The following is a 13,188-nucleotide window of genomic DNA, read 5'->3' as shown; positions in this document are numbered from 1 at the left end:
CTGGTCAGTTCCTCTGTCAACCCAAGAGCTGCTCCGACGCTGGAACAAACACTCAGGAATTTATAACAGCAGCAAAAAGACATTCGCAGGGAGGCAATCACAAGTTCTATGATGGCACTAAAGTAATTCTGTAAGGTGTCTGAAAAATCTAGTGTCATATAAGACTTACTCTTCTCATTAGAATTTTTATCACACACTGGTTTTCAGATGACAAAGTGGTGTAAAGTACAAAACGTATTTGGTGTGAATAAGTCTTAGAGATATTTATTTAGAAAGAGTTCTTTCTGGATATTCTGATGTGACTTGCAGACAGCTTTTTTGGCCTGGGTCTTTCTGTTTTGGTCTCTACCAACTCTTCTGTAAAAAAATGGCTATTTAGCTGCTTAATGCCACTTTGTTCACCAGAGACTCTCCAGCTGTGTCTGTCTCCCATTTGGCGGTGGCAAGGTACATTAGGGTGGATGTTTCTGGAGGTTCTTCTCTGAAAACAGCTCCTGCTGAAGCTGCTAGAAACAAGACTGGTGAGAGCAAAGTTTCTGGGTCAGAAAAACAAAACAATTAAACTAAAAGAGGCTAAAAAGCTCCTTAAAGGCATAAGGGTGCACCAAACTTAGATTATGTGTGTATATTTCAAAACATCAAAAGTGAAATGGGAATAAATGTATTGAGACATAGGAATTATGTGATTGATTGATTGATTGGTTAGTTGATTGATTGATTGATGCCTTAGACCAGGATTGGATTATTTTTGCACAGTGGTGATGGGACATAAAGTGGAAAGGAAAGCAGAACGCAAACGTTTTCTTTCTGTGCACTTTTTAGAATCCTCCAGAACGAGATGGGTTTTTCAGAGCAGTGCTATAATAAAACTAAAAAAAAAACAAAAAACAAAAACAAATGTGTTGTTTTTATTAAAATTTTATTTTATTTTTTTCTGGAATATTACTACATTCAATTTTTGACAGGGACTGCTGTGCTAATCTGTAGTGGTTAATGAACTTCCACATCCAAAAATTGGAAAAGCTGAGATTTAAAGTGATTTAAAGTGCTATTTTTTACCTTTATAAAGGGTTTATTAGCTATAACTAAATATAAAACATTATTAGCCCCAATAATATTAAAATATTTAAAATAAATATTAAATAATATTAACCATTAATATTTATAAAAGGTAGTTTAGGAAGTAGTACCGCAATATTGATGAAACGGTCACTGTTCTTTTCCTGTTGTGAACTTTAGAGGGCGCTAAGTCTGAAAATAGATCTACCGATTTCAGCCATTACTGACACTCTGTTGTGTTTATCTGTAAAGTTAGCTAATATCAAAAAGGGTTATTCATTTAGGTGCTTTCAAGATAAAAGTATAATTCACAAGCCAGAATCTTGGCAGTTGTTTGGCGCGATGGCGCTTTTATTTTGAAAACAGACTACCGCTACATCCGGTGTTACTCAAGCTAACTCCGTCAAACCTAACTACTGTCTTACAGCATCATCCAAATATTAGCTTGCTGAGTAGCTTTTAGCTAGCTAAAGTCTCCACAAACTAATCTAAGCTAATCTATGAGTCGCAAAAGAAACTACAGTTTCGCTGAAACGAGCGTGTCTCCTGAACTCCACGGCGCCTTCATGGAGCCTCCCGGGTCAGTAAGCCGGGCCGACGGCGATTTCCTGGAGCTGGAGCCCGACGAGGAACTGCTCTGCTCGGTCAGCGACATCACCGAGCACCTCGGCAGAAACATCACCGTGGTACTGGAGACAGCGCTGTCTGAGATCCGCAAAATGGTTAGCATAAGGATACGAGTACTGAAAATGGAGCTACGCGAGAAAACCGAAGAGATAGAAGTGTTAAAGGCGAGACTGGACACAGTCCAGAGGGATGGCAGAGACTCTTTCCCCGGCGTTACGACCACGGAACCATCGACAGAGGCGGGCTACAAGAAACCTGACTTCAGCTCCGGTACCAAGCACAACAACGCCGACCCCAGGAGAGCCAAAGCTGTCATGCCCGGTGTGAAGAAGGAGAACATAGATGCTATTTGTGACTATCTGATGAAAGACAAGAACTCGAGAGGTTGTGCTGAAATGGACGAAGACCAGAGCAGTCAAGCCAGCAGTGAGAGGGAGGCTCGCCAAGAACAGGACCCTCACTCTCTCAACCTGTGGCCTGACAGCGGGATGGCTGGCTCCGGGTCTGGGCACGGAGACTCCGAGTCCACCACAGATGACATCTTCTCTATGCTCCCGTCTGGCAGCAAACGGATGTACGACTACGAATGGATAGCACCGATCGAGTATTCCTCAGACCTGAAAGGTAAACACACAGAGCCAGTGATAGAGGCGTGTGAGTCACAGAGGACACCCTGCACAGCTGAGGACACCCCCTGAGGACATGCAGCTATGGATTATGAAGTATACAAAGCTGCATAGGTTTCCTCCCACAGTCCAAAGACAGTTTAACTGGACACTCTAAATTTCCTGTAGAGACTGACTGTGACTTGTGGACAAATGGGTTACATTAAAAACTATATGATAAGACAAATTTGTGATTAGGCCAGAAAGCAGAAATCTGTTAAAGCAGAAACTGGACAGGGATGGCTGGGGGACCATTTCCCCTTAGCATGACATCCATCCAGCTGTCCACAGCTGGTTCTGGCTTCCAGAAACCCGGCTTCAGCTTCGGGCTTGTGTAGAAGCCTGTTCACCTTTAGTTCACCTCCCGTTATAGTTGCACTTCCTGCAGTTTGTGGTTTGGGTTGAGGTGAGGTTTAGTATCTCAGAGGGTGACTGGTTGGGGTTGGGGTTCAGGTGAAGGTGAGGGGAAACACATTTTATATTAATTCACAATTATCTACTATATTTATTAATTGTCTACTTAGATTCCATGTTAAAATTTCCTAGATATGTTTTAATATGAGATATGTTTAACTTATGTAATAATTTAGATTTTTCTCTTTTTAATGTAATGTCATAAATGATTTAATCTTAAAGTGTCTTCCACAGTGGTAAGAGTTTGTTTTATGTGATCATATTTCTTTTGTTTTTTCTTTTTTCAGTCATGAAGGAGCCCGAGTGTGAGAACACCCTGACCGGTGAGACGGATAATGATGACGAAGACGAGCTTTCGAGGAGGGAGGTGGGCGGGCTTGACCAGGCCCACGTCGCGCTCTCGCACGTGCAGCCCCCTGACTTCTCCATGGAGCCCCAGAGTTCTTCAGGGGAGGGAGGGAGTCCCCTGGAGGGCAACACGGACAGGCCCGAGGCAGGTGGGTAAGAACGAGGGGGAAGGGAAAGGAAGGACTGTCAGAACTATGAAAACAAGGGCAACAGTGTAATAAACTTAAAAGATAGCTTGATGGATGTTGGTGTGAACCATAGGCTATAGGACGCTTGGCTACATTAGCTGCTACTAGCAAAATGCACCTGCGACCTGTTTGTGGTCAAGTTGCATTGTGGGTAATATGGGCAGCAGGTTTTCACACGCGAAAAGAATGTGTGGAATTAAATTAATTAAACAGGCAAATTAATTAAGTTAAACAGGCTGACGAGTGGATTAGAAGATTGAAGACACCTGTGATGCTAATTACAGGACACACTGCAGTTTAACATGTCACCGTGGTCACATTATTTTCAGTCTTTTCTAGGGGTCCCAACTAATTTGTCCAGGCCAGTGTCACTAGTTTGTTTTGTTTTTTATTATTCTTTTGAATAACAATTCAAAGGCAGTGTCTGATTTTCATTAGTCTGTGTTCATTAAATTGTTATTTATTATTAATTTGTTATTATTTGTGTAGATGGCATCATTCAGTCCTCCTGAGCATGGATGTCTAACACTAATCTGGGGACAGATGTTCTGCTTCTTTTCAGCTGATCTTTGCTGGAGGGGGTTTTGTTGATCTCCAAAGGTTTTTTTTTTTTTAAATCACATTTAAGTCAGAGGATTCACTTGGTCAGGTCATAGTTTTCACTTCTATTAATTACTTATAGCTAAGATTAATTACTGTACACTCTTATTTCAGGTCAGCAGTTCCCTAGTCACACCTACATCTGCTCTCTGTGTGGAACTTTCTGTCCTGACTCTGTGTTCCTGGAGGAACATATTAAACTGATACACTCAGACTCTGCCGGTGCCCAGACTCTCCAGGCCCTGCAGTCCACCTCCTCCGCTGCACCCGCCGTCGGGGACGGCAGCGGCGGCGACTCCAGGAGGGGTGAAGGAGTGCAGAGCGAGGACGGCACGAGACCAGGGGCTGGCATTGGCATCAGTCGGGGAGGGGGCCTTGTGAAAAAGGAGATTAAAATTGAAGGGGGGTACGAGTGTGGGGACTGTGGCCGCCATTTTAACTACCTCGGCAACCTGCGGCAGCACCAGCGTATTCATACCGGGGAGAAGCCCTTCATGTGTCCAGAGTGCGGGGAGAGGTTCCGCCATGCAGCCCGGTTAAAGAGCCACAGGCTGGTGCACAGCGGAGCGCAGAGCCCCTTCCCCTGCCCCCAGTGCGGAAAAGGGTTCTCAGTGCTCTCTGGACTCAAGAGACACCAACGGGTGCACACTGGCGAGAGCCCGTACGCCTGTCCTCAGTGTGGCCGGCGCTTTAAGGAGCTCGGGAACCTGTACACCCACCAGAGGATCCACAGCGGGGCCACGCCTTACTGCTGCCAGCAGTGTGGACGCAGCTTCCGCCACCTGGGAACCTACAAGAGCCACCGCTGTACCCCGGCACAGTAACCAGCCTGGCTGCTAACGCTCCGTTCAGCTCACTGACAACTGATACCATGAAATTTAAAGGACATGGTGCTGACTCTGAGGTGTGTGTGTGTGTGTATGTGTGTGTTTGTGTGTGTGTGTCTTCTTTGTGTGGCTGTCTGATTTCACCGTGGGAGGTGCTGGTCATGCGGAGAACACGGCTGTTCCACTTACTTGTTTTGTTACAGAGCTTTCAGTGATATCACTTAGCCTTCATCAGCAGATGGAGTTTGTGCAGTTGTTGTCAAAAGCTGAGCTTGAAAATCAAGTTGCGGTCTTGTTCCATCTGCTGATGAAGCCTGTGAGAACATGGCTGAAAGCTCCAGAACAAGCTAGTTAACTTGAGCCGAGACAGTGTCGTCAATAAGCCGTATCTAATCCGAGCATTCAGGCTGTAAAGAGGTGGTTTTAGTCAAAGTCTTCATGAGGAGAGGTGGATCCAGGTCTGTGACTCCCTTTTTTTTTTTGGGATATCAAGACTGTAACAGTGGTTTTGCATATTTCTGTTTGCATATCTTTGTCCATCGCTTCTATCTGTTACCATAACTTTGTTCTCGCCAAGGGTTGTTGCTGAGATCTCATGACATCATTTACAATAACGTCCAACATGGCAAACACACAAACAAACAGTCAGGAAACAAACTAACAGTTAAATAGGAAGTAATTAGGAAGTAGACTTCTTCTTCTTCTTCTTCTTTTCTCTGCGAGTTGGTGTTTGTATCCAGCCAAATAAAAGGCAGGAGCAGATATTTCATTTTTAGTCATTTATAACTTGAAAAATGATACTTAGATTCAATTTGGGAACCAAAGATTTGGATTTGATACATATATATCGCTGTCACAACCCAACCGTCGCCCTGACACGCTGCTAATATAATCCCTTATTTCCCAGGAGAACTGTTATTCTTAGCAGAATAAATGACCACGATGCTCCTAGATCTCAGAAATGATACTGGTGAGCTCAGTGTTATAATAACTGATAGAACCAATGCACTTTGAGTTATTTCATATCACACGGAGTGGCAAAGAAAATCAAACTGTTAAAAACACTATTAAGACTGGAGTGTGCATTCACACATAGTGATTTTTACTGTGTTGAAACTTGGGAGAATTAAAGTGCAAGGTGGAAAATAGAATTTAAGAAAAAATGGTAACAATTCATTGGATTAATATTGGAACATTTCACACCGACACAGGTGGTTTCAGGTACGACAGCAGCCCCCCACACACAAACACAAAGACAAAACAGGAGAGCATTTGAATGGATGTGGGTTTGTGGAGCTGGGGATGGATCTGGTAGTGGGGGAAACACTGCCCTCATGTGGATGTGTGTGTAACTACAACAACAACAAAAAAAATCTTCTGGCTCATAGAGCACTGCTGATTTGTCTTTCATGATGATACTGTTTGGTGCTATGTGTAGAGCAGAAAGATTAACCAGTGTAATCTAATGTTACAGACTATATATATATTGGTTATTTTGTATGTTTGCCTGTATGACGGCTAGAAATTGCGTGATGATATAGAGGAAAAAAAACATACTTGAAGTAAAAATAAAATCCCAAGTGTCTGCCGGGTTTAGTCATTCGAAAGACAGCTCATCCAAACCTGCAGGAGTGAAACGCTAACCACTGACAATCTTGCTCGCCAATAAACCGTTTTTCTTAAAGCCATGCATGTGTTTTTGAACACACACACATTTAATGCTTTTGATTCACTGCATTTCAGAGCAGCGTTTAATCCCATAAAGAATCTGGTATGGCCTGTTTGCATTCATCGTGTGCGGTTACTGCCCCCTTGTGGCTGCAGCAGGTTATTGCCTGTGGAAGCTAGGTTGACAACCAGCCCACTGCATCTATTGTTAGTGTCATCTGTATCCAGCTAATCTACACCTCTCATTCATTATTCACAACCAACAGTATCAGTGTGGTATTACTCTCTATATTTTTTTTTTATTGTCAGTGAATTCCATGGAAAGACCAGAGCCCAACCCTAACCCTGTCCCTCTCTGGTCTGAGGTCTACAGTGTCCAAACCTTTCACATTAGACTTGATTTGGCATCTGTGGGTGAAATCATCATGATGAGGCTTTATTCTTTTTTTGCAGAGCAGAGCTATGACTGTAATTATTTATAATCCTGTCATCTCAAGAGCACATGGTGATGAAGTAGTTTTTTTTCCTTTAGTTCATTATCTTGTTACAGAAGCAAAACAGGAGGTTTGGATGACAGGATTAAAAATGAATTGCAAACACAGCCGCTGTCCTTATGTGCCCAGCTTGAGGATTTAAAGTCAGACAATATTGAAAGACAGATTAGCACATTGTTGCTTTGGTTTTTATACTCAAACAGGAATAAATTTGTTTGTTTTTTTAGCGCATTTAAAATAAAGTAAGTTAGTGTGGTGTTGCTAATAAAGCGTTTTGCAGGGCATGACCCTAGGCAAGCATGAGAGCATGGCTCTCCAGTGCTGGACACAAACACCGATCATCTGTCTTCGCCTCTGTCGGTCCACCTCACTGGAATCTGACTCTTCCTCTGCAGCAAAACTTGAAGTCGTTGTGACACGTAGAAAGACGAGAGTCCGTATCATCCACTCTCTCTCTTTTCCTCTAAAAATGAAGCCGAGCTGCAGCTGTTCAGTAAAGGTCAGAACACAACAGAAGGCAAAGGCTGAAGAAGAACTGAAAGAACCGTCTGTACAGATGTGCCATTAACCTGAGGGTCCCAGGCGCATCTTTCTACTGTTGCCAGGGTAACGACAAATGGCTCTTGTAATTTCTTTTGCATCTTATGAGGGATGTTTGGCTCGCCAGACAGTTATACACTGTCACACACACACACACACACAGATGTCCTTAAGCCAGAAATGATTTAAGTCATATCACATTCAGCACCTGTTACAATACCACCACACACACACTGTTGCACATTCTAATAACATTAATAATCATTCATACCTTCCACTGTGCAGGCGCCGCCTGACACAGGAGGTTTCATTTTGCCTTCAATATGAAACGCTCGTCAGTGACACGTTGTAAATGTTCACATGTATTAATGAGAGAGCTAAGGATGGTTTGACAGTGGAAGGTCGTAAACAACAAGCACTGGAGACAGAGGGAGAGTTCTCTCAGCTGACAGATGGTGGCTAATGTCAGCCCAAGTCGACGAGGGCGCTAAAGCTCCAATATGCATATATATGTGTGTGTGTGTGTATACTCACTGGCTGCTTTATTAGGTACCTCTCTAATACTCATTGGACCCCCTTTTGCCTTCAGAACTTCCTTAATTCTTCATTGCATCGATTCAACAAGGTGCTGGAAACATTCCTTAGAGATCTTTGTCCATATTGACGACAGCATCGCACAGTAGCTTCAGATTCATCAGCTGCACATCCATCCATCCAATCCGTCCAATCTGCCCAGTTCTACCACATACCATAGGTGCTATGTTCTACCACATCCCATAGGACCGTGGAGGCCATTTGAGTGAACTCAGTCATGTTCAGGAAACCAGTTTTAGATGATTTGAGCTTTGTGGCATGGCCGTGCTATCCTGCTGGAAGCAGCCATCAGAGGATGGGTACACTGTGGTCATGAAGGGATGGATATGGTCAGCAACAATACTCTGGTAAGCTGAGGCATTTAAACAATGCTGATGAGGTACAAAGGAGCCCAAAGTGTGCCAGGAAAATATCCCCCTTCACCATTACACCACCACCAGCAGCCTGAACCGTTGTTACAAGGCAGGATGGATCCATGCTTTCATGTTGTTTTTCTGACCCTACCATCCAAACATCGCAGCACAAATCGAGACTCATCAGACCAGGTAACATGTTTTGTTTTTTTGTTTTTTTCAAATCTCCCATTCTCCATTTGCAAATGCAAATTATATTATAGCCTCAGTTTCCTGTTCTTAGCTGACAGTAGTGTGGTTTTCTGCTGCCGTAGCCCATCTGCCTCAAGGTTCAACGTGTTGTGTGTTCAGAGATGCACTTCTGTTATAACAAGTGGTTCTTTGAGTTCCTATCAGATCAAAGCAATCTGGCCATTCTCCTCTAGCCTCTATCATCAAGGCATTTTCGCCCAGCGAACTGCTGCTCACTGGGTATTTTCAGACCATTCACTGTAAACCCAGTTGTGCGGAAAAATCCCAGAAGATCGCAATACTCAGACCAGCAACAACCGTGCCACATTCAAAGTCACTTAAATCACCTTTCTTCCCCATTCTGATGCTCGCTTTGAATTTCTGACCATGTCTACATGCCAAAATGAATTGAGTTGCTGCCATGTGATTGGCTAATTAGATAATTAATGAGCAGTTGAAGTGGCTGGTGAGTGTATATATATATTTTTTTTTTTCACCTTCCCTTTTCAGTACCAGTTCTTGTTCTGCTGCCTGCCTGAAATCTGTATTATTTACCTTCTCCCTTTTTTCCTCCAACTCACAGCAACAACCCATTTTCAGACAGAAGATATAGGCAGGAAATAAAAAGCAAGGCACAATGTGTGTGTGTGAGAGAGAGAGAGAGAGAAAGAAAGAGAGAGAGAGATGTCAGCATGCTACAAAAACAAGTGTCTAACAGCACAGAGGGAGAGACTCAGAGTGTGTGGAGAGGCAGAGAGAGCAGCAGCATTAAGCAGCTCTCAGATCAGTGGATGCTGACAGGCAGACGAAGACCTGGAAAACACAAGATCCTCTCCTTCCAAGAGGAGATGGAGGAAGGGACCAGAGATCATCATCGGTTTTCCATCATCGCAGCGTTACCGTAGCCACAGATGGACGGTAAGTTATTAACACACACCTGCATGAATTAAAGTTAATCGTCAGATTCAGTAAAGGCTGATGGAAACAAGGCTGTCGTGTTTGTTTCTGATTTAAAAAGAAGGGTGGGAAACATACTCAGCTTTAAAATATGGACTTATGTTCATCTGACCTTCATCTTCAGTCCCCTAATACATATATATATATGTGTGTGTGTGTTTCAATTAGTACAGAGGAATTGTTAGTGCACTGAAAATCACATTTAGTGTCCTTGATAAAGATCTTGTTTTTTTTAAATAACTAATCTTTTTAGTAAATTTATTTAGTGCAGTGTTTGCATCTTTATGAGAATCATTTGGTTTCCCTGCCCCATCGGTGACGGATGCTTGATTCTAGCCTCTAAATCTGATAAACGTAAAATGTGGTACTTTTCTTCATATCCCTGGGTTGTATGTTCCCATCAGGCTGCATACAAACCCCACCATTAAGCTAGGGATGACTGACACTGTCCCCCAAAGAATGACAAGATCAGTCCTGTCAGCAAGTGCACCAAAACCACATTATGTTAACGCAGTGATGTAGCCCTCTAGTGGCCATAGTACTTATTACTCTTGTCCATGAGGGAAAAAAAAGGAGTAGTGAAGGATGCTCAAGAGGAGGAATCTGAGTTTAACAAGGAAGCCAGATGTTCACTTCATCTTTCCAGCTGTCAGTCACTGCAGTTATTTTAACCCAATGATGTTTCCCTAAATCTGACTACACCATAACCACGGTGCTGTCATGTAATTTTTGCACCAGTTTCCTGTGACATGTTTTAAAAGGCACAGACACGTGATGTCGTCCCAGTGGTGGCGTCAGATTAAGAAACATTTTAATTTCATGGCAATAAGTAAAAGTTGTCCTTTGCTGCCTCTAACAAGGCTTGTTAGAGGCAGCAAAGGACAGCACAGGCAGATGGAGAAATCAAACAGCTCAGACGTCGTGATCGTCTTCTGAAATGAACCTTCCGGGCTCCCTTGATTGTGATTGTTGAGAGAGAGCAGATCAATTATGGAGACAGTCTTCAGCTGAATACTCGCTGCAGACGGTTCATATCAACAGGATTCCACACCATGCATGTCAATTAGCTTGCTGATCAGCTGATCACTTGCACTGACCGGAATGTTCAATGGATTCTGCAAAGATCATCCACATTCATCCATCCAAGGCTGCAGTGAGGAGTTGATAAATGCTGTGTCCCAGTTCCCTCAGTACAATTCTCTCCCTGCAGGACGGTCTAAATGCTGTTGGTCTTGTTAAGTATTTTGATGGGTCCCAACAAAGGGTAAAGTTAAGGCAAGTTTGGCACCATTTTGTTGCCAGTGGTGGGTTTGGTTATCCTGCTAACCAAACTTTTTGGAATAGATTCTAGCCACGGCACAGGAAGATGACGTCCTGCCTGTAGAAATAGCCGTCAATGGTCAAGTTTTATCGCTATTCATTTTTAATTAATTTTAATCAAATTTCCAGACTGTGAATTTTGTATTTCCATTCAGTTCTGCTATGTGAACATTAGGAGATAAACAGCTGGTGGAGCTAATTCTCCAGTTACTGCCAGTAAATCACAGGACGCAATGAAATGAGGCCATAAAAAGAGCTCCAGTCAAAGCTCAGGTGATGGGAGGAAAAAAAAACATGTGGAAAACACATTTCTATTTGTTTCACGCACTAATGTGAGGAGGATTCCAGTCTCCTCATCATTCCACACAGATCGCATGTTTTTTGTGTCTTCGGCAGAAACCTGAGTGCTGTTTAAAGCCATCATTGACTCATTAAGTCTGCTTCCATTTCACTTTCACTCCTTTGTATCTCTTTCATCTGATCAAAACACCAACTTTTCCATTAAGAGTTTTTTTTTCATGCACAATTTTCATTGCAAATTGAAAATGCAGATGAAAACAGATGGATGGAAAACGCGCTTAATGAGCACAACAGAAATGTCAGATTTGTTCCTCATCATTTGAGGTTTGAGAGCTTGTTGTGTCCTGTTGTTTTTGTTTTTTTTCTGCAGTGGTTTAATGGCCCAAACTAGAGAATTAGCTCCAGAAGAAATATTGTAGCCTCTCAGTGCTGCTGACTGAGAGGGAGACAGAAAGACAAGGCAAGTCTAGGCAGTTGTTAATGACTTTCCCATATGTCTTCAGGCACAACTGGCAAATGTGTGGTGTGCCTGAAACGTCCTTGTGAATTGAATTACCCTGAAACTGTCTGGATGCACCGTCCGACATTCTCAAGTCCTCAGTATCTTCCAAAACACCTGCAAGAAGCTGTGAGGGAACGCTTTTACCCTGAGAGCACATTTTCCTCTCAAAAATCATTTAGTGTTTAACAAACTTAACCGCCACTTTTTGTGCTTACGTTTGTATTTGTGTTACAAGTCTGCAAATTGCACTCAGCTAAGAGTCCAGGGAGGAAAAACATGTTTTGTGAAGACTGTTGTGGACTGAGAGGGAGATTAGTACCTTTGAATGACAGCTTTGACAGCCAAGGAAAGGTTTGAGATACCTATTACTACTATTAAGTCTGATTCATTCTTCCACACTGGTCTCCGCTCTCCTCTTCTTGTCCAGGCTGCATAACAATTCTGGTATGTGAAATGTATTCCAGGCATCTGGAGGAGAGGTACAGCGTGGTATAACTAATGGTGTGCATCGTCAAGCTGTGTCTTTTATGTCCAACACTTCCAGGCCTAATTTAAAGGAAGATGACGTGGGAAGTGTGAAGGTGCCAACTGAGTAAACATAAAATAAATTATGCATCCATTTTTCTCTCCTAAATGGGCTCAGGAGACTGCAGCAAATCTTAGACAGCTGCTCTATTTAATTAAATTCATTACAACCATGGCAAGCTAATTAAATCAGCACATTTAAGAGAAACCTCATTATTCCTCATTCTTCATTCTTTCTCAAGAGAAACTTGATCAATTCCAAATGTACTTTTGTGCCTGCTGAACTCTATAAATGTTCCTTATTAATTAATGCTGTATTTGAACTGAAGTCGTACTGTGACAGCTGGACGGTGAAAAAGATTTTCAAAATAATAGACACTAAATAAGCCTTTTTTTTTCAGGGAATGTAAAAGCCTGAAATTCTTGTTGCATGTATGACCAAACCCCTTTGCGTAACTTGAAAAAAATTTGGTATGTTTCATTTTATGGTTGTGTCGTACAGGTTACTGGGTTTTTTAACAATCGAAGACGTTCATCACCTGAGGAACTGTCGCACCCCCTCAGCTGCTTCCAATTAAAATGATGGACCACTTTGCTGTAGCAAAATGTTTTACAGCATCTAACTTCAGGTCAGACTACTTCCTCATTATTGTTTCCATGCCAGTTGTATTCATATTTTCAAACTTACAAGACGAATGAAAAAGAAAATTTGTTGTGAACCGATAGAATAGACTTTGGCATTTAGACCCAGGCAGGAAGTAGATCTCCATGGGAAGCAATAGTTATGTTATTCTTGTTTTTTTTTTTGTTTCTTCAGTTTTGATTGTGTATTTCCCATTTTATTGTGAAGTCTTGTCCCTCGTGTATCTGGTCCATTTCTACTTCCTGTCTTTGTCTGGTTTTCCCTCCTTTTGTGATTGTCTGCTCCACCCTAATTGGTGTCACCTGTTGCCCATCACCTGTTGCCCATTGTCCC

The 13,188-nt window shown here is 42.5% G+C and overlaps 1 protein-coding gene across 1 annotated transcript; it reads left to right on the top strand.

Annotated features, from left to right (window-relative positions):
- The first annotated feature begins 1,483 nt into the window (after positions 1 to 1,483).
- znf16l (zinc finger protein 16 like) lies at positions 1,484 to 5,739 on the top strand. The gene is made up of 3 exons (XM_041030703.1): positions 1,484 to 2,310; positions 3,053 to 3,262; positions 4,016 to 5,739. The coding sequence occupies exons 1-3, from the start codon at positions 1,560 to 1,562 to the stop codon at positions 4,723 to 4,725; spliced, it is 1,671 nt and encodes a 556-aa protein (XP_040886637.1). The 5' UTR covers positions 1,484 to 1,559; the 3' UTR covers positions 4,726 to 5,739.
- The last annotated feature ends 7,449 nt before the right edge of the window (positions 5,740 to 13,188 follow it).

Source organism: Toxotes jaculatrix, chromosome 23 (assembly GCF_017976425.1).
Source record: "Toxotes jaculatrix isolate fToxJac2 chromosome 23, fToxJac2.pri, whole genome shotgun sequence".
NCBI classification, from domain to species: Eukaryota; Metazoa; Chordata; class Actinopteri; family Toxotidae; genus Toxotes; species Toxotes jaculatrix.
This window is presented reverse-complemented; position numbering and strand designations above follow the sequence as displayed.

Bases quoted from the DNA above. Each gene is read 5' to 3' on its own strand.
- znf16l (XM_041030703.1), top strand. From the start codon at position 1,560: ATGAGTCGCAAAAGAAACTACAGTTTCGCTGAAACGAGCGTGTCTCCT. The intron at 2,311-3,052 runs GTAAACACACAG...TTCTTTTTTCAG, and splicing joins GTATTCCTCAGACCTGAAAG to TCATGAAGGAGCCCGAGTGT. The intron at 3,263-4,015 runs GTGGGTAAGAAC...CTCTTATTTCAG, and splicing joins CACGGACAGGCCCGAGGCAG to GTCAGCAGTTCCCTAGTCAC.